General features: G+C 34.3%; 1 protein-coding gene across 2 annotated transcripts in view; it reads right to left on the bottom strand.

Annotated features, from left to right (window-relative positions):
• SPAG16 (sperm associated antigen 16) overlaps window positions 1-26,814 on the bottom strand; it is a gene marked incomplete at both ends in the record, with an annotated part of 1,046,083 nt that overhangs the window by 994,359 nt on the left and 24,910 nt on the right. The window contains 2 exons of one of the 2 annotated variants that reach the window (XM_080799476.1): window positions 5,023-5,140; window positions 14,141-14,248. In XM_080799476.1, the coding sequence (XP_080655602.1) occupies window positions 5,023-5,140; window positions 14,141-14,248 (226 nt within the window). Of the gene's footprint in view, window positions 1-5,004; window positions 5,141-14,140; window positions 14,249-26,814 lie in introns of both variants that reach the window. The other variant, XM_080799475.1, reaches the window with a different exon arrangement.

The following is a 26,814-nucleotide window of genomic DNA, read 5'->3' on the forward strand; positions in this document are numbered from 1 at the left end:
TGGACATCAAAAAAAAAAAAAAAAAAAAAAAGCTGGAGTAGCAATCCTTATATCAGATCAATTAGATTTTAAGCCAAAGGCTATACTAAGAGATGAGGAAGAACACTATGTCATACTTAAAGGATATGTCCAACAAGATCTAACAATTTTAAATATCTATGCCCCTAACATGGGACCAGCCAATTATATACACTAATCAATAACAAAATCAAAGAAACACATCAACAATAATACAATACTACTAGGGGACTTTAACACCCCCCTCACTGAAATGGAGAGGTCACCTAAGCCAAAGATCAGCAAGGAAATAAAGGCTTTAAATGACACACTGGAGCAGATGGACATCACAGGTATATTCAGAACACTGCATCCCAAAGCAACAGAATGCACATTCTTCTCTAGTCCACATGGAACATTCTCCAGAATAGATCACATCCTGGGTCATAAATCAGGTCTAAACCAGTACCAAAGCTTGGGATCATTGCCTGCATATTTTCAGACCACAACGTTCTGAAACTAGAACTCAATCACAAGAGGAAAACTGGAAAGAACCCAAATACATGGAGACTAAAGAACATCCTACTAAAGACTGAAGGGGTCAACCAGGAAATTAACGAAGAATTTTAAAAATTCATGGAAAAAAATGATAATGAAACCACAATGGTTCAAAATCTGTGGGACACAACAAAGGCAACCCTGAGATGAAAATATAAAGTGATACAAGTCTTTCTCAAGAAACAAGAAAGGTCTCAAGTACACAAACTAACCCTACACCCAAATGAGCTGGAGAAAGAACAGCAAAGAAAGCCTGAACCCAGCACGAGAAGAGAACTAATAAAGGCCAGAGCAGAAATCAATGAAATAGAAACCAAAAGAATAGTAGAACAAATCAACGAAACTAGGAGCTGGTTCTTTGAAAGAATTAGTAAGATTGATAGAACAACTGGCCAGATTTATCAAAGAGAAATGGCTAGACTTATCAAAGAGAAAAGAGAAAGGACCCAAAGAAATAAAATCGTGAATGATAGACAAGAGATCACAATGAACACCACAGAAATACGAACATATTATGAGCAACTATATGCCAGCAAATTTGACAATCTGGAAGAAATGGATGTATTCCTAGAGACATATAAACTACCAAAACTGAACCAGGAAGAAATGGAAAACCTAAACAGACCCATAAGCAGTGAGGAGATAGAAGCAGTCATCAAAAATTTCCCAACAAACAAGAGCCCAGGGCCAGACAGCTTCCCAGGGGAATTCTACCAAACATTTAAATAAGAATTAATGCCTATTCTTCTGAAACTATTCAAAAAAATAGAAATGGAAGGAAAACTTCCAAACTCATTTTATGAGGCCAGCATTACCTTGATCCCAAAACCAGACAAAGACCCCATCAAAAAAGAGAATTACAGACCAATATCCTTGATGAACACAGATGCAAAAATTCTCACCAAAATACTAGCCAACAGGATTCAACAGTAGAATAAAAGGCGTATTCACCATGACCATTCCTGGGCTGCAAGGTTGGTTCAACATCTGCAAATCAATCAGTGGGATACAATACATTAATAGAAGCAAGAACAAGAACCATATGATACTCTCAATAGATGCTGAAAAAGCATTTGACAAAGTACAGCATTCTTTCTTGATCAAAACTCTTCACAGTGTAGGGATAGAGGGTACATACCTCAATATCATCAAAGCCATCTATGAAAAACCACAGCGAATATCATTCTCAAAGGGGAAAAACTGAGAGCTTTCCCTCTAAGGTCAGTAACAGGGCAGGGCTGTCCACTATCACCACTGCTATTCAACATAGTACTAGAAGTCCTAGCCTCAGCAATCAGACAACAAAAAGAAACTAAAGGCATCTGAATTGGCAGAAAGTAAGTCAAACTCTCACTCTTTGCAGATGATATGATACTTTATGTGGAAAACCTAAAAGACTCCACTCCAAAACTGCTAGAACTCATACAGGAATTCAGTAAAGTGTCAGGATACAAAATCAAGGCATAGGAATCAGTTGCACTTCTATACACCAACAACAACACAGAAGAAAGAGAAATTAAGGAGCCAATCCCATTTACAGTTGCACCCCAAACCACAAGATACCAGGAATAAACCTAACCAAAAAGGCAAAGAATCTGTACTCAGAAAACTATAAAGTACTCATGAAAGAAATTGAGGAAGACATAGAGAAATGGAAAAGCGTTCCATGCTCATGGATTGGAAGAACAAATAATGTGAAAATCTGTATGGTACCTGAGCAATCCACAAATTTAACACAATCCCTATCAAATACCATCAGTATTTTTCAAAGAAATGGAAGAAATAATCCTAAAATTTATATGGAACCAGAAAAGATCCCGAATAGCTAGAAGAACATTGAAAAAGAAAGCTAAAGTTGGTGGCATCACAATTCTAGACTTCAACCTCTATTACAAAGCTGTAATCATCAAGACAGTATGATACTGGCACAAAAACAGACACATAGATCAGTGGAACACAATAGAGAGTTCAGAAATAGACTCTCAACTCTATGGTCAACTACTCTTAGACAAAGCAACCTCTTTTACCTCAGCTGCAGCAACTTCTTCCTAGAAACATTGCCAAAGGCAAGGGAAGCAAGGCCAAAAATGAACTTTCAGGACTTCATGAATATCAAAAGCTTTGCACAGCAAAGGAACAGTCAACAAAACCAAAAAACAACTGACAGAATGGGAGAAGATATTCGCAAATGACGTATCAGATAAAGGATTAGCATCCAAAAGTGTAAAGAACTTACCAAAGTCAACACCCAAAGAACAAATAATCCAATCAAGAAATGGGCAGAAGACATGAACAGACATTTCTGCAAAGAAGACTCAGTTTGTTTTGTGAGATTAAGAATCGCTTATGGTTTGTCTCCCTCCTGATCCCATCTTGTTTCATTTTTTTCCTTCCTTAAGCTCAGGAAACAAACTGGGGGTTGCTGGAGGGTGGGGGGATAGGGATAGAGTGGCTGGGTTATGGACACTGGGGAGGGTACGTGCTATGGTGAGTGCTGTGAAAAGTGTAAGCCTGATGGTTCACAGACCTGCACCCCTGGGACAAATAATACATTATATGTTAATAAAAATAATTTTTAAAAAAACATAAGGCAAGTAATTTGATCTCTGTTCAATAGTAAGAATATAAGTAAAATGATCTGAATGCTCATATGGCTACTATGCAGCTCAGCTGGAATTCATACATACTCTCCCAATCTTTAGTTCTTCTAACTAAACAAATAAGAAACAATCTGAAACCCAAAGAGTATATGTGACCTAAAAGTGTTCTTAAAACGACCTTTGATCTAACCTCAGAAATTCAACTCATATTAAAATTAGGGGAATTGATGGCCTTTTCAGGAAGATAACTTAGCCCTAATTACACATAAGATAAGTATAGGTCCAGTGTAGGACAGGTGCAAATACAGAAATCAAAAATCGAGAGAGTATAAGCACTTGCCAGCATGGATTCCTGGAAAACCCTAGTATTCTTGAATAGTGAAACTCAGTATGAGTGGTCTGTCAAAGGTGTCAGAGTATACATGATCTTTTGGGGATATATGACCAGATCATAGATGGATTCCTCCCTCGAGAAGGATAATAGTGAGATAAGTGTGAGACCAGGGAATAAAAAGAATAAGATGGGTAGCAAAAGTCTAAGCAGGGCCTATGGCAGGATAAGAAGTAGAAGCAACCTAAATCTAGCATGAAGTACTCCAAGAGTTGCGCCTTTTGTTGGGATGCTGGGGAGAGGGGTTAGATTAAAAAGAGCAAGGAAATGAAATTCTGAAGGCTTGATATATAATGCTATAAAAATGTAAATTATTGTTAAACTCATTTTATGCAATATTATCAATAATACAATCCAGACATTCAAGAATACAAAATCAAAATTCAAGCACAAAGGAGCATGGAGACACAAGTAATGTTTTGCATTTTAGTGGCTAAGAATTACACTCAAAAACAGACAAAATACATCTTGATTAAAGCATATCTTAACAATAAAATCATTCATGGAAGAATATAACCATTTTGCAAGTTATTGTAGCTTCTGAAAGTTTGGCCGAAACTGAAAATCTACAGAAAACAATAAAAGAATGTTAAGCATAGTTGAACTTTTATATTTTCTAATAAACTGTTACATATTTTTTAAGTGACCCATAAACATTTTGTTCTACATTTCTTGATTTCTGTACCAGATATTCCTCATCACTGTCCTACGCTATGCAAAAACCCCCAGGAAGAATGGAAAAGCGTGTTAACAGCAGAAATGACTGAAATTGAGTCCAAAACTAGGCTTGTCGAATTCATTTGGGGGTAAATTCCAAGGAGTTTTACTCATTATCTCACATACATTTCACAACAATAGTTTTTAAAAAGGCAAGTAAGTCATTGTGGCTATACTTTATGCATGAGAAATCTGAGTTCAAAGTGTTTAAGGTCCATGTTTATAGGTGTCAAAGTTAGCATTTAAACCCAAGTTTGGGGACACCTGGGTGGCTCAGAATGTTAAGCATCTGCCTTCGGCTCAGGTCATGATCCCAGAGTCCTGGGATGGAGTACCGTATCAGGTTCCTTGCTCAGAGGGGAGCTTGTTTCTCCCGCTGCCTGCGGCTCCCCCTACTTATGCTCGTTCTCTCTCTCTGAAAAATAGATATATATATAGATAGATACATAAAAATCTTTAAAAAAATTAAAATAAATAAATAAGCCCATGTTTGACAATGGCTGAGTTTTTTTCCTCTAACCATACTTTATATCTCCTATACATTTATGTTTCATTTAAATGTTTAGTTTAGTAATAATCTTTATAGGTCTAAAAGGAACAAAATAATTTTATGAATACTTCCTAATAAATCTCTTTTACAACATAATTGTTCAAAACCTTTTTAAATTTATCTCACAAATAAAGCCAATATTTCTACTTATATTATTAAAAAATGAATGGTTAAAAATCATTTTGAGTTGGCTTTGACGGCCTCTTTACCTGACCAACTGCTCTGTCTCTTTCCAGAGAGGTCAGCATTTTTTGCTTCAGTAAAGTGTGGTGCTTCTCATGTAACACCCTGAGAGTCGGTTCATACGATGCATAATGTAACTTTAACCTATGAAAAGTAAAGGGCATCTTAAAGGGTAATTGAGTTAAATCAGTGATTTCCATCTAACATCTAAACCTTTTCTCTTTTTGCAGTCAAATAAAAAATGAGTAACTATATAAAGGTCAACATAGCAATCCAAGAATTGCCAGAAATATTACTTGGTATGCTACTTCTCTAAACATGGTAAGAACGAGGAAGTCAGATTTCTTTTGAGTTAACTAGTTTTCTATTTCCTACCAACAGTTTTGCTGTATTCAAGCATGTACTCAGAAGATAGCCATTCACTGAGAGAAAAACTTGCAGTTTCTTTAATCAATTCAGAAACAATTGTCAAAAAGACAAGTGCTGCAGACAATGAAAGATGAAACAAAGTGTCATTCACATCAAAATAAGCTAAAGGATGGTCTTCAAAACAACTTGATTAACTTATATTAAGAAAATTAAGTATAAAAATTTCGTTATCTCATAGAAGAAATAGTTCAACTCAACATATGATATAAGCACCTTTAAGAAACTATTTTATTCGAAAATGCCCTCAAAATATATATGTATTTTTTTTACCTTTTTTACTCAAGTGTGATTTACCTGGAGTAAAACATACAGAGCTTAAATGTTACAGTTCAGTTTTCAGAAATATGCATGCCCAGGTAGTCCATATTGTTATCAAAATATAGAGCATTTCTAATACCTCAAGAGATTCTAGAACTCCATATATGTGGAATCATAGAATATGTCTCTTACATAACAATCAACATCACAGAAATACAAGCAATTATAAGAGATTATGAAAAACTATATGCCAACAAATTGGATAACCCAGAAGAAACAGATAAATTTCTAGAAACATATAAACTATGAAAACTGAAACAGGAAGAAATAGAAAATTTGGACATATTTGAACAAAAGCCCAGAACCACATGGCTTCATAGTCGAATTCTACCAAACATTTAAAGAAAAGTTAATACTTATTCTTCTCAAACTATTACAAAAAATAGAAAAGGAAGAAAAACTTCCAAATTCACTCTATGAGGCCAGAAACTGGCTTCTTTCACTCAGCATGTTTTTTAGATTCTTCCAGGCTGTTGTGTATATCAGTAATTCATTTCTTTTTATTGTGAGTCATATTCCCTTGTATGTATATTATACCATGTGTTTATTCAATATTCTGCTGATGAAGAACTTGTTTGTTTTTAGCTTGGAGCCATTATGAATAAGCCATTATGAACATTATGAACATTATGAACATTATGAACATACTCACACCAAGTCATATAAGATATTTTTTGGTGGAGCGCCTGGGTGGCTCAGTGGGTTAAAGCCTCAGCCTTCGGCTCAGGCCATGATCCCAGGGTCCTGGGATCGAGCCCCACATCGGGCTCTCTGCTCAGCAGGGAGCCTGCTTCCCCTCCTCTCTCTCTGCCTGCCTCTCTGCCTACTTGTGATCTCTGTCAATTAAATAAATAAAATCTTTAAAAAAAAAAAAAGATACTTTATGGCTTTCTTTCTCTTAGAAAAAATACCTAGGAGTTGAATTGCTGGGTTTTAATTTATACTTCCAACAGCAATAAATGACAGCCTTGGTTACTCTACATTTGGCGATTAGTCTACCTAGTCTTGCCAATTTTATTATCAACTTCATCAATTCTATTTCCAAACATATTATTTTGTTTATTTTTATATATTTGTTTATTTTTGTTTATCCCTTTTCTAGTTTATTGGTTTCTGATCTTTTTTTATTATTATTTCATTTATTTTTCTTTCTCTGCTTTTGTGGGGGTTTTTTTAAGCATCTAAGGTAAAAAATTAGATTATTAGTATAAAATTTTCTTCTCTAATAAGAGCATTTAAAACTATCAATTTAAAAAAATTAAAAAATAAAACTATCAATTTTACCTTAAGCACTGCTTTGGCTGCATCCCACTATTTTTAATATGCTGCATCTTTAGCCATTCATACTGAAATACTTTCTCACTTCCTTCTTTGACTCATGGACTATTTAGAACTATGTTACTATATTTCCAAATATTTGGGAATTTTCCAGAGAGCTTTTTGTCATTGATTTTCAATTTAATTTGGTTGTAGTCAGAGAACATATTTTGTACATCAATTCTCTGAAATACATAGTCACTTGTCTAGACACAAAATATTACCTATTTTGTGCACATGAAAAGTCCAAAGTAGAATTCAAAGAATGTCAATTACACTCAATTAATTGATGCCTTATTCTATAGACCTAAGAGACTTTTTGCCCATTTTTCTAATAATTGCTAAAAAATAAAGGTTAAAATATCCAATTGTAACTGTGGAAATACGAATTTTTATGTTCTATCAGATTTTGTTTCATATATTTTGCAGCTCTTACTTAGAGTCCTGCATATTATGACTTCCTGATAAACTCTTTCTTATCTTATTGAAATGGCCTCTTTTTCTCTGATTCTCAGGATGACCCTGGGGATGTTGTTTCTGTATCCCTTCTCCTTAGGCCAGGTGGGCATGCAGAGGTTGGTCTCCTTCCCTAGAGAGAGCTAACACTTTGGCTGTGCTGCAAACTGTGGAGGAGGTATCTTCCCCGAAATGTAAATGATGCCTTCCTAAAGTTGGCCCTACTTCCTTCTCTCTTAACAGCCAAGCTAATAGTTTGGTAAGGGAGAAAAGAGACTATATATCCAAACTGCTGTAAGAAATAATCATATACTAACAGGAACCAAAACACCCCAAAGATTGGATTTTGAGATGCTAAAAAGGGCTATAACCTAAGACTGGATAAACAATAATTTGCCTAAGACACTGGATTTTACAAGTACTAAAACAAATACTCCAATGGATACAATAAAGTCACTGCTGAGGTGACTCTTAGAAACGTGAACACTCAGAAAAGTGAAAATACCTTAAGCTTCCCTACTGACAAAGAGTAGAAAACGAACTCCGTATCACTACAGCAATTATACACTATGATGACAATCCCTGTTCTTCCACAGAATTACCTATAGCCATTTACTTGTGTGACTATGTACTGGGAAAAGATATTTTAAGAAGTTATTATTAATATCCACAAGCCCAGAGTGACACCACAGCCCCTATGTTAGAAAGGGGATTTACAGAGGCCAGAGAATAAGTAGCATCATAGCTAAGATCTGGCTCAAAGTGGGCTTATTTTGTCCATGTACCCACCCAATGATCAATCCCAGATTCCCTGAATAAATAATTTTAACTGATATATGAGGAAGCTTTCAAAGTTGAGAAAGTCACTCCAGTGTCATCTTCTGACATAGGATAGACTACTTGAAATTGCCTCACAGCCACAATTCTGTTTATTTTTTTAGTCATTTCTTTTCCTCTGAGGCTCCATTAACTCTTTTCAACTTCTTAGTGATTTTTTTTTTGTTGCAAATACATTTTTCTGTTTGAGAACTTCCATTTGATTGTTTATAGTTCCCATTTCACTTCTGCTATTTCCCAATTGTTCACTCGTTGTATTCATTATTTTATTTAAAGTTCTAAACATTTCATAAGAGCTGTTTTAAAGTCTTCATCTACTAATCCTTTTATTTCTGTCATTTCTGGGTCTGTTTCTACTTTTTCTTGGATATGGGACACACTTTCCAACTTCTATGTATATTATATATTTTATCATATGTTGGACATATATTTATCTGAACTTTGTTCTCTTCCTTTAAAGAGTTTTGTCCTGGCATACTGATGGGCAGTTTGGACTTTTCAAAGCTTACTTTCAATCTTTTATTAAGGCAAGTTTAAAGTAGTTCCCTCTCTAGGGCTAGAATAGCTCTGCTCCTATGATATGGTTTATCAAGGGTCTTTTTTTTTTTTTTAAGATTTTATTTACTTATTTGAGAGAGAGAGAGAGAGGGAGAGCATGAGTGAGGTGGGCCAGAGGGAGAAGCAGACTCCCCACTAAGCAGAGAACCTGACATGGGCTCTCTCCTGGGACTCCGGGATCATGACCTGAGCTAAAGGCAGACGCTTAACTTACTGACCCACCCAGGTTTAGCAAGGGTCTTAACTGAATGCTCAGAGTTTTTAGTGAGGTTCCTCCACTGTAGCTGGTCAGAATTCCTACAACTGCAAGCTCTGGAATCTCCACTGAGCTCACAGTTCTCCAGCAGCTGTTCTTTGTAGGCATCATTCTCTCACTATTCCACAACTTAGTATTTGGTCAAAAGATTAAAGGAAACTACTACAAATATTTCTTAAATTTCTTTCATGCACCTTCCACCTTTTGTGTATCCTATTCTGCAAATTCCAGCTCCCTTGGCAGCCCTGATGAGATCCCTCATCAGTTAATCAAGACTACTGTGCTCTGAGTTCTACTTTGTCACACTATTGTCTGAATAGTACTTCTGGGTCAAAATCTAAGGTGATTATGCCACTCGCTTTGAAGGGTTCCCTTCTCTTAGGCATCACAGACCTACTCTGCCAATTTTCCAACATCTGAAAAAAACAGCTGCCTAAAATTACATTCAGTTTTGTAGTTCATTACAGTTGAAGAGCTCATCTATTACCAGTGGGAAAGCTAGTTCTATACCAGTTACTCTGACAGGGTGGCAAGCAGAAGAGCCCCAAAATAATTTTAAATGTTTTCCTATTAAAAAAAAAATAAGAGGGCGCCTGGGTGGTTCAGTCAGTTAAGCCTGACTTCAACTCAGGTCATGATCTCAGCATCCTGGGATGGAGTTCCAAGTCGGGCTCTCTGCTCAGCAGAGAGTTTGCTTGTCCTTCTCCCCCTCCTTCAGCTCCTCCCACAACTTATGTGCTCTCTCTCAAATAAATGAATACAATCTTTATAAAAATAAAAGGAGTCCTTGTTTTGCAAAATATTTTCATGGAAGTATAAAAGTCATTGGTTTGTAAGTCATATTTATCAATATAATTTATTATTATACCTCATTGCTGAAAGTAATAAAATCTAAGCACTAAAGTTACATATACATTTAATATATATATTGCATATTAAAATTCAATCATTTTCAGTAAAGCATGAGAGAGTAATAAAATAAAAAGGTAGTAGTATGTACAGTTCTATCACCCATTCCATTTAATGTGCTTAACTCTATACTCTTTGCTGTATGCTGCACACTTCCATGAATATTGTATATTCATAAACACGTATTCAGGTACAGAGTTCTATACACAAAACAATGTGTATTGTAATTTGTGGACAAACTGAAGGATTGTTATTGATGGAACAACTTTTCCTGTATTTACTAACTTTAGCATCTAACTCATTCATGGGATATGACTTGATAATCCTCTATCCCAAGAATTAGCATCATGTAGAATACCACTAGGATATAACGAGGAAACAACATTTTAAAAAAACCTGTTGGCAAGGATGCAGAGAAACACGAACACTCTTACACTGCTGGTGGGAATGCATACTGGTACAGTCATTCCGGAAAACAGTATGGAAGCTCCTCAAGTTAAAAACAGAATTACCCTATGACCTAGCAATTACACTACTAGGTATTTACCTCAAGGATAAAAAATACTGTTTCAAAGGGGCACATGCACCCTAATGTTTATAGCAGCACTATCAACAACAGCCAAATTTTGGAAAGAGCCCAAATGTTTATCGACTGGTGAATGGATAAATATGATGTGTTGTGTGTACACACACACACACACACACACACAGAGGAATATTGCTCAGCCATCAAAAAGAATGAAATTTTGACATCTGCAACAACACGGATGGAGGTGGAATGTATTATGCTAAGCAAAGTCAGTCAGTCAGAGAAGGACAAATACCATAGGACTTCACTCATATGTAGAATTTAAGAAACAAAACAGATGAATATAGGGGAAGGGGAACAAAGAGAGAGAGGAAGGAAACCATAAGCAACTCTTAACTATACAGAGAACAAATGGACATTTGCTGGAGGGGAGGTGGAAAGGGTTGGGCTAAATGGATGATGGATATTAAGGAGGATGCTTGTGATGAGTGCTGGGTGTTATATGTAAGTGATGATTCACTAAATTCTACTCCTGAACCAATATTACACTATAAGTCAACTAACTTGAACAAAAAACTTCTGTTTAGTCAGTCTGAAAGAGTGTGTCAGTTCTGTAAATTCCATAAGTAGTTCATAATTCATCTGCTTATAAGTTCCAACTTTTGAAATCAGTAATTCTGAAAATAAGTAAATTCATAAGACACTCATGTTAAATGAGAACTCTATAAAGCTATAGGAAAAATCAACTAATTTATAGAAAAAAAATAAGACTGACATTTTATGGTTTACAGTGAAAGGAATATAGATATACAACTGAAATATTAAGGTAAAATATTAACATAGAGAACTTAGACTCTAATTTAGCCTGAAATGAAAAACACTCCTCCTTATAGTTGATTTATTATGCAATGGTACAACTATCAGACAAGGTGTTCACTGGTGATTAATTTCATCTCTAGTTTCTTTGTGACCCTATTGATATTATCGAAATTTTGTTTTAGGTCCTTAGAAAACACACACTAATGATTCATCCAAATGGTTAAATGGAGACATTATTGTTAATGCTTAAACGTGGAAATAAAGGCTAGTTGAATACACAAATGTTAATTATATTACAGTGTAATGTGGATTTTTTTCATCAGGGCCCCTAAAGATTACAATAAGTATAATCTGGAAATGCTGAATTTTTACATGAAATCAATTACACTAGTATTCCCTTTAAACATATTAGGAAATTTAAGAGGTCTGATATATTTTTAAACATGGCCTAGAGACTCAAGAAAAAAAAATTTAAAAAAGTCAATTTACCAAAGAGTAGAATATCCAAGTAGCAAAAGTGAACAATCATATTTCAGGTGCCACAATTTGATACAAATGTGCTCTTAAACTGTTATATACCCAAATAACTGAAGTACTAAAACCTATTTGAAATTAGCACAGATAGTGGGAATAGAGTCAATCCTGTGATCTTTTCCATGAAAGAAAGTGCTGTGATTCAAACTCACTTATTTTATGTGTGTGTGCATACACACAAAAACTATTAAAATACATTTGGGCTTTTCCTCTGGGTAAACGGGTGGCTCACCCTAATGAAGGTACAACAATTATTTATCTTTGGACAAGAAAAAGTTTAGCTACCTTTAAAGAACTTCAACATGACCAGTAGGAACAACAGGCCCCTATGTTGTCCTGAGTGTAGAACAATTCCCAAATTTAATGTACTTTAAATGTACTTTAAAATGTACTTTAGAATGTACTTTAAAAACAAAATACAATATACACTTCTGAAAAGACCCGTATAAAAATGCAAAAGGGAAATCTAGATAAAGTAGTATATATTCAACATACACTTTCAATGTTATGGTATATGCAAAAAAAACCCTGCCATTTATTATATTCCATGTACTGTATCATGTATGTATACATACTGATCCAAAATATATCATCAACAGTGTTAAAGATAAGAAACAAACACAATGGCCATCTAAAGGTAAGTGGTGAAGCCAGGCTTCCAATGTTTACTTGAGACCAAATCCAAGCTCCTTCCATTATACTGTACTACTTCTCAGTTACCATTTAAGTTAAAAAGGGAACAAATCTTTTTGAACATTTTTTTTTTCTGAATTTCTCTGGACTAAGAACAATTTTATGAACCAAGAAATTCAAACCAAAATATTGGACCAAAATAATTGGTTAAAGTCAAAGAATAAATATTTTCAAAGTCCTTTTTTTAAGTTAATGCAATTTCCCTCTTAAAATAGTGCTTATTCCTACAGACACTTAAATTTAAGAAAGTAAGAAAAACTCCAGTTTCTACAACGTAATACGTTTAAGTACAATGATTCTGAAGCTTCATGGGACAGCCTATGATTTAGAAATCATAATAGCCACAATAACCATAATCACCTACGAAAGACAACAACTGTCATTACCATCCCTAAATTGTGTTGTCCCATAAAGTAGCTGTAGCTAAATGTGGTATTTAAATTTAAACTTAATTAAAATTAAATAAAATTAGAAATGGGGTGCCTGGGTGGCACAGTCAGTTAAGTGTCTGCCTTCCGCTCAGGGTCTTGGAATCGAGCCCCACGTTGGGCTCTCTGCTTAGCAGGGAGCCTGCTTCTCCCTCTCCCTCTGTCTGCCATTCCCCCTACTTGTGCTCTCTCTTTCTGTCAAATAAATAAAATCTTAAATAAATAAGTAAATAAATAAATAAAATTAGAAATCTAATCCCATGGTTGTGCTAGTCACATGACCAGTGATTAACAGAACATGTGAATTAGTAGCTATTGAATTAGACAGTACACATATAGAATATTTATAACATCACAGAAAGTTCTATGGGATAGCATTGCCCTAGAACAAATAAAAGAAAATTCTCATTAAGGATTATAAATTATTTTCTTGTTTTCTGTTTTATTTTGGAGAGGCAGTTTCTTTCTTTAATTTGGAAGTAGGAGAGGAAGGGAGGAGGGAAAATAAAACTGAGTAATATTTTTAAAATAATTTCTAAAAACCTCTGCATAAATTCAAGGTCATTCAGTATATGCACCCTCTCTACCTCACTCCTGTCAAGCAGCTTTTGCTCTTTATTTGCTATGCATATAATATGGTGAATATGCCATATTCCTTCATGACTTGGTGCCTTTGCACAGTATGTACTGTCTGTCCAGAGCACCCTGCTCCCTGCTCCATTTGTTAACTAATACTTCAGAATTCCTCTACAAATAGGTTTCTGAACCTTCTTACACCTCTTTCTGGTTAGAGTGACCATCCTTGGTTGGCATAATAACAATGCAGAATATTTCAGTTTAACTCCTCCCCTATCACACATCCTAGAAGTCTCTGGGAACCTTGACAGCAAGGACCTAAACTTGTCTTTGTATTTCACACACATAGTATAGTCTGGCAAACAGTAAACACTCAATAAATGTTGAATGATTATTTTACCTCAAACCTTCTGCCATAGCCAAGTGTACTTAACATTAATTAAATAACTCTTTAATAAATATGCCAACAAATATTAGTAGCTCACCCTTTGAGGTCATTAATTAATTTGTTCTTTTCCTGGACTATTCGCTTATGGTGCATTCGGTGAAAATCACGCTCTTTTTGAGTTTTCAGCAGATCTTCTCTGGCCTTGCTGAAGATAATAATTTTAAAAATCACTACTAATTCCAAAAAAGCATTTGACAAAGTACAACATTTATTCATGATAAAAACCCTTAACAAAGTAGGTTTAAAAGGAATATACTTCAACATAATAAAGATCATATATGAAAAACCCACAGCAATATCAACCAAATTGGGAGGAAACTGAGAGCTTTTCCTATGTTCAGGAACAAGACAGGGTTGTCCACTCTCACCACTGTTATTTGACATAGTATTATTGGAAGTCCTAGCAACAGCAATCAGAAAACAAAAAGAAATAAAAGGCATCCAAATCGGCAGGGAAGAAGTCAAACTTTCAATATTTGCAGATGACATGGTATTCTAGATGAAAAACCCCAAAGACTCCACCAAAAAACTGCTAGAACCAACAGATGATTTCAGTAAAGTCCCAGGATACAAAATCAACATACGGAAATCTATTGAGTTTCTATACACCAATAATGAAGCAGCAGAAAAAGAAATAAAGGATTCAATCTTATTTTCAATTGCACTAAAACCATGATACCTAGGAATAAACCTAACCAAAGAGGTAAAAGAGCTGAACTCTGAAAACCATAAAACACTGATGAAAAAAATTGAAGATGACACAAAGAAATGGAAAGACATCCCATGCATTCACGGACTGGAAGAACAAATATTGTTAAAATGTCTGCCAAAGCAATCCACACATTTAATGCAATCCCCATCAAAATACCAATAGCATTTGTCACACAGTTAGAACAAACAATCCTAAAACTTATATGGAACCACAAAGGACAACAAATAGCCAAGGCAACCTTGAAAAAGAAAAGCAAAGCTGGAGGGATCACAAGTTTGGACTTCTTACATTAAAAAGCTGTTGTAATCCAAACTATGGTACTGACACAAAAATACACACATAGATCAATGAAACAGAATAGAAACTTCAGAAATGAACCTGTAACATATGTCAACTAATCTTCTACAAAGCAGGAAAGAATATCCAATGAAAAAGATACTGTCTCTTTAACACACAGTGTTGGGAAAAGTGGACAGCAATGTGCAAAAGAATGAAATTGGAACACTTTTTTACACCATACACAAAAATAAATAAAAATGGATGAAAGATCTAAACGTGATACCTGAAACCATAAAACTCCTAGAAGAGAACAAAGGTAGTAACCTGTTTGACATCAGCCATAGCAACTTTTTTCTAGGTAGGTCTCCTGAGGCAAGGGAAACAAAAGCAAAAATAAACTATTGGGACTTCATCAAAATAAAAAGCTTCTGCACAGCAAAGGAAACAATCAACAAAAGTAAAAGACAATGTACAGAATGGGAGAAGATATATGCAAATGACATACCTGATAAATTGTTAGTATCCAAAATATATAAAGAACTTTATGTAACTCAACACCTAAGGATCAAATAATCCAGTTAAAAAATGGGCAGAAGACATGAATAGACATTTTTCCAAAGAAGACACACAGATGGCCAATAGACACAAAGATTCTCAACATCATTGATCATCAGGGCAATGTGAATCAAAACTACAAGAAGATATCACCTCACACCTGTCAGAATGGCTAATGCAACAACATAAGAAACAACAGGTGTTGGCAAGGATATGGAGGAAGGGGAACCCTCTTGTACTGCTGTTGGGAATGCAAACTGTGGCAGTCACTCTGTAAAACAATATGGACGTTCCTCAAAAAGTTAAAAATACAACTATCCTATAATCCGTCAATTGCACTATTTGGTATTTACCCAAAGAATACAAAAACATTAATCCAAAGGGATACCTGACCCATGATGTTTAGAGTAGCATTATCTACAATAGTCAAATTATGGAAATAGCCCAAACATCCATTTATTGATGGACGTCCATCAATAATGGACAATGTGATATATAGATGCAATGGAATACTACTCAGCCCTAAAAAATGAAATCTTGCCATTTGCAACAACATGGGTGGAGCTGGAGAATATTATGCTAAGTGAATAGAGAAAGACAAAATACCATATGATTTCACTTATATGTGAAATCTAAGAAATAAAACAAAGGAGCAAAGGGAAAAAAAGAGAGACTCTTAACTATAGAGATCAAACAGATAGTTACCAGACAAGAGATAGGTGAGGGGATAGGTTAAATATGTGAAGAAAATTAAGGAGTGCATTTGTCATGATGAACACGAGATGTTGGATGGAAGTGTTGAATCACTATATTGTACACCTGAAAACTAATATCACACTGTATGTTAGCTGACTGGAATTTAAATAAAAACTTTTTAAAAATCACTCTTTAGGGCCGTCTGGGTGACTCAGTGGGTTAAAGCCTCTGCCTTCGGCTCGGGACATGATCCTGGGGTCCTGGGATCGAGCCCCTCATCAGACTCTCTGCTCAGCAGGGAGCCTGCTTCCTCCAATCTCTCTCTGCCTGCCTCTCTGCCTATTTGTGATCTCTGTCTGTCAAATAAATAAATAAAAATCTTTAAAAGAAAAAAAAACACTCCTCATTCTTTTCTGAAAAAAAAGTATTTAATTATCAGTTTAAATCCAGTATTAAGCGATTCTAAAGATAATTTTTAAAAAAACAAAGATTCTGTTTAATTCACACTGAAGCATTCTAAGCAACATAGTACTTGTAGGGTTGGGAGATGAACTGGCCACCACCTATAGCTTCAAAAATAGTCATTCACACTTCATTTAAGAAAAAGGAAATTAAATATATGGGCCAAAGTAATTTATACTCCCTCTACTTCCAAAAAGAATTTGTTTACAAAACTGAAATACATATTTAAAACAGAATCATTCAAAATAATTACAAATAAAGGAAAAGACTTACAAAATGCTTGTATAGTTAAAAAACAATATATTGGGTTACTTAGTTCTGATAATTGTGAAAAAGAAAGCATATATGTTCTGGGAAACACAGATTTTATTCTTGTAATACATATGAGAAATATGTGCCACCTGTAGATCATAGCAGTAGAATAATTGGTAACCTGATGAGAAAGGTTCTTTAGTATCAGTATTATAATACAGAAACATTCTTCAACTGGACAGACCCTCTAAAATCCCCTGACAGAAAGCAAACAAGGGTATTCTTTTTAAGCCTAGGCTGTAGATAAAAAATTAATGGGAGTGTTTCATCTACCTCCACAATAAGTTAGTTTCAATATAATAATGTAAAATATAATTATAATGTTACACAACAATCTTAGTTAACTGACAAAGTGCTACTGCACTGAGACTCTCATATCCTCAAAAATGGGTGCACTGAATTCAGGTGCTTACATCTCATAAGAGGTCACAATGGAATAAATCTGCTTCTCTGTACTACAGAATTTCAAAATACAGATTCACATAAAATAACTGCAAAAAATATATATTTCTGCATGATAATATATATATTGTCAAAGCAATCACTGAGGAGCAGAGACTGGAATGCTGCCAAAGAAGTGGGATGAGTTTAGGTTTTCAGGCCCCTAATGGGGCATATTGCGATCAGTGAGACTTCTTACTGCAAGATCAAGTCCCATATGGCATATGATGAACGTGTCTCATCCATTCTTCCAAGTTTCTTTCTTCCCTTCTCCTCAAATCCTCAAACTCCCCCACTTTTTAACATGACCTTTTTTTGGACATGTTCTTTATTTTACTGCCAATGTTGTAGTTTGTGTTTTTTGTTTTTGTTTTTGTTTTTGTTTTTAAGGAAAGCCCAAGTTATATCTCTTTGGAAATGTGAACAAAGCCTAACTCTTCAACACTCAATATTCCATTTTTTGAGTGTATTCTGAATATATGTATTTAGTTGTATTTCCTAATTATTAAAAAGACTAATATAGGACATTTGTCTAAGTAGCAGACATTCAGTTGAATCTTTTAAGGCTGAAAATGTACATAGATATCCTTTCAGACAGGAAATGGTGACATACCAAGTTTATAATAAAATCAATTCTAATAATAAAAAAAAAGTTATAGTTTTTATCACAAGTATATAAACAATAAGTCACAGTCCCCACAGGCTACTACCACCGTCTAACCTCAACTTCACCTCCTTGCAAAGAACTTTGAAGGTACAAGAAATGGTTCACATACCTTTTTGCACATAAAAATATTCAATAAATGTTATTGTTATCATCACATGACTATTACTATTTAGTATAGCAGAAAAGATATACTAAATTTCTCTAACAGCTTGATTTATTTACCTAAAATAGGGGGCATGCCAGTAGATAAATATCTTTTAATGGACAAAAAATATCAGGATACATGTTTATTAGTAACACCATAAAACTTTATAAAAGAATTTAAACTTTCATGAACATCTATTTTGAGTCTACTAAAGTGGTCTTACTTTCAACAACTTGATGAGTTCTATAAATGAGTTAATGTTCCATTTCTCTTATCTGAAATATAAACCCATACATACTACATTTTAAAATACTTAGAAAAATATTGTTGCAAATTATCTTAAGCAAAACTACAAATGTGCAGCACTGCATCAGCTCCCTTTTTAAATACACCTTTACAGGCCTATTTGTACTTATCCCAGGAAAGAAAGCATAGGAATTGATTGAAGTATTAGACCTTAAAGTCTTCTGACCATTAAATTGGTTTTCAGGGACTTGCTTTCTATTTGCACAAATGAAGTCTACTCAGTAAAACAATTTAGATTCATTTCATGGTGATGCTTCTGTTATGACCTTCCTGCTGCCCATCCGCTTAATAAAAAGAAAATAAAAGTTGTACTAAAAAGTAAAATTTATAATATTCATATAAGCAATTAACATTTAAACTATATAATATTTTATTAATACAGTATCTTTGTGATTTAAAAACAAATCTACTAAGACACCAGAGATTCTATTTAAGTACAATGATGTAAAACTTACTCAATGAACATTCTATTTAGATTTGTTAATCATAAAGAACATACTTCTTACATGCTTTTTCTTAATGAGGTGGCAGAATGACTAATTTTCTCGCTTCAGGAAACCAACATACCAAAATCTACAATTAAAGTATAAAATATTAAAATACTCATGTTTTTATATTATAAAAGCACTGTCCCAAAATCTCCATGTTTCAAATTATGAATGTGATTTAATAGTGTGCTCTTAAAAATTATTTTTAAGTGAATGCTCCCAAGAAAATAATTTTGCTAACTGAAAAGTTTTAACTAAGTATTTTAAGTGACCACTTAATAATAGATTTATTGGGTTATTTTGTTATAATTTGGCAAAAGAAAGCATACAATCATTTTCTTGTTTATTTGCACCAAAGTAGGCCATCTTTGTCATGTATTTTTCTCATGCACAAACGCAAATCAAAGTAACTTCTGGTAATAGTATTACATAATTACCAATTATTTCATTGTTTCAACTGGATATAAATGAATTCATTTAACTCACTAATATTAATATTGGAATAATTGTTGGATAGCCAAAATGGGTTCAATCATATTTGAGGAAAACTTTCATTATATACTTAACCAAAAAAGAAAGAGATATACTCGTGTTCACAAAAAAATACCTTCTTAATTTAACAAGCAATTACCTAAACACTAAACCATAAAATTTTATAGGCCTCATTATTATCTTTATTTCCACAGTGTTTGTTTCTGAAAGTCATTAAATTAAATGGGTCTTTGGAAAAACTGGATGCTCTTTGACCTTCTGTAGAAGTGAATTTTCTAAGTGAAGTTAGGGCTACTTAGTAAAGCACCTAAATTTTCCTCAATATTAATTGCTTTTTAATTTTAGTCTTTTTTATGTCCATATTTTCTGACAGAAGATTAAAGAAGTCTTTCATTATTTTTCAAATGGTACATTTTAATCTTCTAATTAGCAATCCTAGTCAATTTTTATTTTCTGTCAAACCTCAAGTACACTCAATGAAACTTTTCTAGTCTGCATTTCTCTAATGTAGAAGCCCAACAAAGGACAGCAATACTCTAAATAAAGCAAAACTTAACTTTATGGAAAGTTGTTAAAAATTCCATCATGAAGGGAAAATGATGTCATCTCCAAGGGAATGGTATAAAAGGGGCAAAATCGGGGTGCCTAGGTGGCTCAGTGGGTTAAAGCCTCTGCCTTCAGCTCGGGTCATGATCCCAGGGTCCTGGGATCGAGCCCCACATCGGGCTCTCTGCTCAGCAGGGAGCCTGTTTCCTTCTCTCTCTCTGCCTGCCTCTCTGCCTACTTGTGATCTCTGTCTGTCAAATAAATAAATAAGATCTTTAAAAAAAGGGGGGGGCAAAATCATCAATTAATTACTCTAAAAATTATGAAAAGCTTAACTAAAAAGCCAAAACATTAATAGCACACATTCATTTAATCCCCTCCTACTCACTTGTCAGAGGTATGCCCTGGAGTTATGTTGATCACAAGACACTCCCATTATATGGAGCTCACAAAATAACAACAAAATATACATTAGATAATTAGATGCAAAGGTATAAATTTCAAGCTCCTTCATAAGTATACAGTATTAAGGATAATCTAAACAAATGGAGGGATATACCATGAGATAAGAGACTAAAATCTATGAATACATCAATCCTTAAAAATATATATTTATACGTAAATATACGTGTACACATACACATACACACACATATTCTTCTCAAATCAATCAAGAATTCAATGAATCAAATCCAACTCAATCTCAAACTCCTACTTATCTACAGAAGTTGACAAAAGTGACTCTAAAATTTATATAGAAATACAAAGGACCCAGAATAGCCAAACTATCTTTGCAGAACAACAAAGCTATAGGACTAACGCGACCTGACTGCAAGAACTTACCTAAAGCTACAGCAATCAAGAGTGTGGTACTAAAATACAGACAAACAAATTAATGGAACAAAACAGAGTCTAGAAATAGACCCACAATTAGAGGATCAAATGATTTTCAATAAAAATTCCAAAAAAATTCAATGATGGATCAAATGTTCTTAAGAATGGTGCTAGAACAATTTTATATTCCTTTAGAAAAGAAAATTAATCTCTAGTTCCTACCTTACACCATATACAAAAATGAATGATAGATACAGGCTGAAATAAAAATTCTTAATCTTTAAAGGTTTTAGAAGAGAACAGAGATTACTACCTCCAAGACCTGGGAGTAGGCAACAGTATTTCAGACAAAATATCAAAAGCAATACTATTAAAAATAAATAATTTTTATTTTTATATTAATTTTTTATATTTTTAGTATTTTATGAAATATTAAAAATATTTAAATTTTTATATTTTTATTTATTTTATTTTATATTAAATATATTCAAAATTTAAGACTTCTGCTCACCCAAAGACACTATAAAGAAATTGAAGAGTGAAGCCATAGCTGGGAGAAAATATTCACAATGTCCTGACAAAAGATATATACCCATAATATGTAAAGAACTCTTACAACTCAACAATAAGACAAACAATCCAACCAAAAATGGGCAGGACTTACACAGAAAGTAAGAAAGATGAAAAGCCAATAAGTACATACACACACACACACACAAATATGTTCAATATCATTAGGTATTAGAAAATGCATATCAAAACCACAACAAGCTGCTACTATACAATTAGTAAAATGGCTGAAATGAAAAACACTAGCAACACTCAATGTTGGTGACAATGCAGAATAACAAGAATGCTCGTAGACTGCTACTGAGAATGTAAAATGACCCAATAAAATGTTGGAAAATGGACTGTCGATTTTTTTTAAGATTTTATTTATTTATTTGTCGAAGAGAGAGAGAGATTGCATGCACAAGCAGGGGAAGCAGCAGGGAGAGGGAGAAGCGGGCTCCCCACTGAATAAGAAGCCCAATGTGGGACTTGACCCCAGGACTTTGGGATCATGACCTGAGCTCAACGCAGCCACCCAACCGACCAAGACAATTTCTTAAAAATACACACTTACTCTTTGGTCCAGTAATTCCACTCCTAAGTTTTTAACCAAAAGAAAGAAGACATATTTCACAAAAAGACTTGTACACAAATCTTCATAGCAGAATTATTCATTAGGAACCACAGTTGCAAACAATCCAATAGAAAAAGAATAAACAAAATGTGACATACACTATATAACAGAATACTGCACAACAATAAAGAGGAATAAATTACTGATAAATTCAAGTCATAGATATATTTTACAGAGTTTATGCTGAGTGTAAAATGTCAAACACAAAGAAACATACATTTTGTGACTGCAGGGGCAGGGATGTCTAAGAAGGGACACGGAAATTTCTGGATAGAGAGAAATGTTCTACATTGAGATGGCTATGAAAGTGACAAGACTTTACCTGTTTGTCAAAATTATGCAGCTAAGTCTCATACATCCCAATTTATGTAAATTATAACTCAAAAAAAAACTATAAAAAATAATATATTATACTAAGGGGATTTAGGGTAGGGTGGTTGGGGGTAGAGATGAAATAAGAATGGCAGAAAGATGGTTATGTTCATTACTCTATGATAGGTAAGTCAAGCACAATCATTGCCTTCATCAAGTTCACAGGAGTACAGAGAATATTAGTAAGGAAATAAAATATAAACTTCTGTAACTACGAACTAGTGAATGTTATGAAAGGAAAAAAGGGTGCTATAATATAGAATACTGGTTTAATCTTTACTGAGCACTTACCATGTGACAGACATTGTGCTAAACACTGTAAAATGATTCCCCTCAAGAACTGATAATACCATCTGACTTACATATGAGGAAACTAAATGGTAATTATATTATTATAGCTAATAAGGGGTAGAGAATCAAGTAGTTGTGTTGCTTTCTCCACAATACCTGACCTAGTATCAATGTTTGTCCTCAATGAAAGTTCGAGTGGTATTAGTAATGCTGAGTTTGACAACAGCAGATACGGTCCTTTCAAGAACCTAACTGTTCCATAAAATTTTGTTTGACTTCATTATTATGCTGTAACCAGTTAAGTCAACCTACAAGAAAGTTATGCAGGATATAATGTATTCCATATTTTTATCATATTCCTCCATCCAGTCTATTTTCCAACAAAAACAAGCTCACATTATGCTTTTCTTCAAAATTATCCATTGGCCTCACATAACACTTGGGAAAAAAAGCAAAGTTATAACATAGGGCTCTACCACTTATCCCCTGGTTCCAATGACTATGGTCTCCTTACTAGCTCCGTAACAAGTCAAGCTGTGCCCACCACAGGCTCCGTGTACTTCTTTTCCCCTCTGCCTGGAATTCCCTTTTCCCAACTTTATACATGGCCTCCCTCAGTTTCTTCAAATATCAGACAGGATTTCTCTCACCACCCTATATAAAACTGCACCCCATTTATCTCTGTCTTCTTTACCATGTTACTTTTATTCCTAGAATTGGGACTATATCAGAATAAACTATTGAGGGCTGCCTGGGGGGTTCAGTCAGTTAAGCATCTGCCTTCAACCCAGGTCATGATATTGTGGTCCTGAGATGGAGCCTTGCATCAGGCTCCCTGCTCAGCACGGAGTCTGCTTCTCCCTCTCCCTCTGCCCCTCCCACTCTGCTCATGTTCACTTTCCCTCTCTCAAATAAATAAAATCTTAAAAAAAAAAAAAACTATTAAAACTGCATCTAAATAAAAAGCTTTTTCACAATGAAGGAAACCATCAACCAAACAAAAAGGGAATCTACTGAATTGGAGATGATATTTGCAAATGATATATCCAGTAAGGGGTTAATATCCAAAATATATGAAGAACTTATACAACTCAACACCAATTTAAAAATAAGCAGAGAACCTGAATAGACATTTTTCCAAGAAGACATACAAATGGACATGTGAAAAGATGCTCTACATCACTAATCATCAAGTACATGCAAATCAAAACCATGATGAGATATCCTCTTACACCTATCAGAATGCTAGTATGAAAAACAAAAGAATTAACAAGTGTAGGCAAGGATGTCAAAAAAAAGCAACCCTCATACACTATTGGGGTAAATGTAAATTGGTGCAACCACTTAGGTTGAAGGAATGTGGAAAAGGTATGGAGGAATCTCAAAAAATAAAAAACTAAAATGCCATATGATCCACTAATTCCACCACTGAGTATTTACCCAAAGAAAATGAAAACACTAATTCAAAAATATAAACATCCCCTAGCTTACTGCAGCATTATTTACAATAGCCAATATATGGAAGCAACCTAAGTGTCCATGAATAGATGAATGGATAAGGAAGATGTCACACACACACACACACACACACACACACACACACACACACAGAGGAATCATACACCACCATAAAAAAGGATGAGATGGTAAACTTTGGAACAACATGGGTGGACCTAAAGGGTATTCCGCCAAGTGAAATAAGTCACTCAGAGAAAGACAAACACCATATGCCATCATTTGTATGTGGAATCTAAAAAACAAAACAACGTAACAAACAAAAATCAGAATTAGACTTATAAATACAGAGAACAAATTGATGGTTGCCAGAGGCAATAGAGGCGGGGGGGATGGACAAAATGGGTGAAAGTGGGAGATAGACTTCCAGTTATGGAATGAATAAGTCATAGGAATAAAAGGCACAATATAGGGAACACAGTCAATGATGCTGTAATAGTGATGCATGGTGACAGATGATAGCCATATTTACGGAGAGCATAGCATAACAGAAGTTGAATCACTATGTTGCACATGAAAATTACACAAGTGTGTGCCAACTATACTCAAATGAAAAATTATTTAAAAAATTAATAAGGTAGCAATCCAGAGCCATGAATTAAAGCTCATTTGAGAAAATAAATACTTTTCTTTATATTCTTGTACCTAAAGATAACTGCAGATTGAAAGTGAGGAAGTGGAGAAACATTTATCATGCAAATGGGTGTCAAAAGAAAGCTGGAGTAGCAATATTTATATTGGACAAACTAGACTTTTTTGTTCTTACATTGGTTTTTTTTTTTTTTTAAGATTTTATTTATTTACTTGACAGAGAGAGAGATCACAAGCAAGCAGAGAGGCAGGCAGAGAGAGAGGGAGGAAGCAGGCTCCCCGTGGCAGAGAGCCCGACGCGGGGCCCGATCCCAGGACCCTGAGATCATGACCTGAGCCACAGGCAGTGGCTTAACCCACTGAGCCATCCAGGTGCCCCGTTCTTACATTGTTTTTATCCTACTTTGTTATCAGGATAGTACTGGCCTTATGGAATGATTTTGAATGTGTTCCCTTTATTCCATTATTTTTAAGATTTTGATTAAGATTGTCATTTTTTTTTTCATGTTCGGTAGAATTCACCTATGAAACCATGTGGTCTTGGACTTTTCTGTACTGGGAGATTTTTGATTTCTAATTCAATTTTCATTCTCATTATTGTCTAAAATTACCTATTTCTTGGATGCAAGATTCATGATTCAATCATGATAATTTGTGCATTTTTAGGAATTATCTGGGGTTTTTTTCCTAAATTATCTGATTTGTAAGCATATAATTGTTCATAGCAATCTGTTACCACACTATGTATTTCTGTGGGTTATCTGTTGTATTGTTTTCCCTTCCATTTCTAATTTTGGTGGGGTTTTTTTTCCTTAAAGCTTTGCCAATTTTTGTTCATTTTTTGGAAAAACTGATCATTAGTTTCTGTGTTACGTTATTGCTTATGCTGGACTCTATTTTATTTATTTCTGATTTTTTTCTGTTATTTCTTTCCCCCACTAAATTACAGCTAAGTATCATCTTTCTCTAGTTCCTTGTGGTGTAATGTTATTCATTTGAACTTTTTCTCTTAATACAAGCATTTATAGCATAAATTTCACTCCAACATCTGCTTTTGCTGCATCCCACAGGTTTTGGAATATTGTGTTTTATTTTTCTTTTGTTTTGAGACATATTTTGATGTGCCATTTGTTTTCTTATTTGGCCCACTGCTTATGCAGTAATGTGTTTAATATTCACAAATTAAATATTTAATATTTGGATTATAGATTTTCCAGCTTTGTTTTATTGTTGACCTTTAGCTTATTACCATTGTGGTTGAAAAATATACTCAGCATGATTTCAGTCTTCTTAAATTTGGATTATTCATTGTGTCTCTTTTTACATGTGTACTTGAAGAAAATGTGTCTTCTATTTTTCTTGAATGGATTGTTTTACACACACACACACACACACACACACACACATATCCTTAGACGCGGGTATTCTGAAGTATTCTTCAAGTAAAACATGTTCTTGTTGAAAAAAATAATTACTCTAACTGAGAGTACTCATTAAAATAGAGCATATCAGAAGGGAGGTGTGTGGGTAGATAGGTAAAATAGATGAAGAAGATTAAGAGTATACTTATCATGCTGAACACTGAGTAATAGTGTATAGAACTGCTGAATCACAATATTGTACACATGAAACTAATATAACACTAATATAATATAATAATATAACTAATATAATATAACACTAATATAACACACACACACATATCCTTAGACGCGGGTATTCTGAAGTATTCTTCAAGTAAAACATGTTCTTGTTGAAAAAAATAATTACTCTAACTGAGAGTACTCATTAAAATAGAGCATATCAGAAGGGAGGTGTGTG

The sequence above is a fragment of the Martes martes genome (genome assembly GCF_963455335.1).
Source record: "Martes martes genome assembly, chromosome: 3".
In the NCBI taxonomy this organism is placed as follows: Eukaryota; Metazoa; Chordata; class Mammalia; order Carnivora; family Mustelidae; genus Martes; species Martes martes.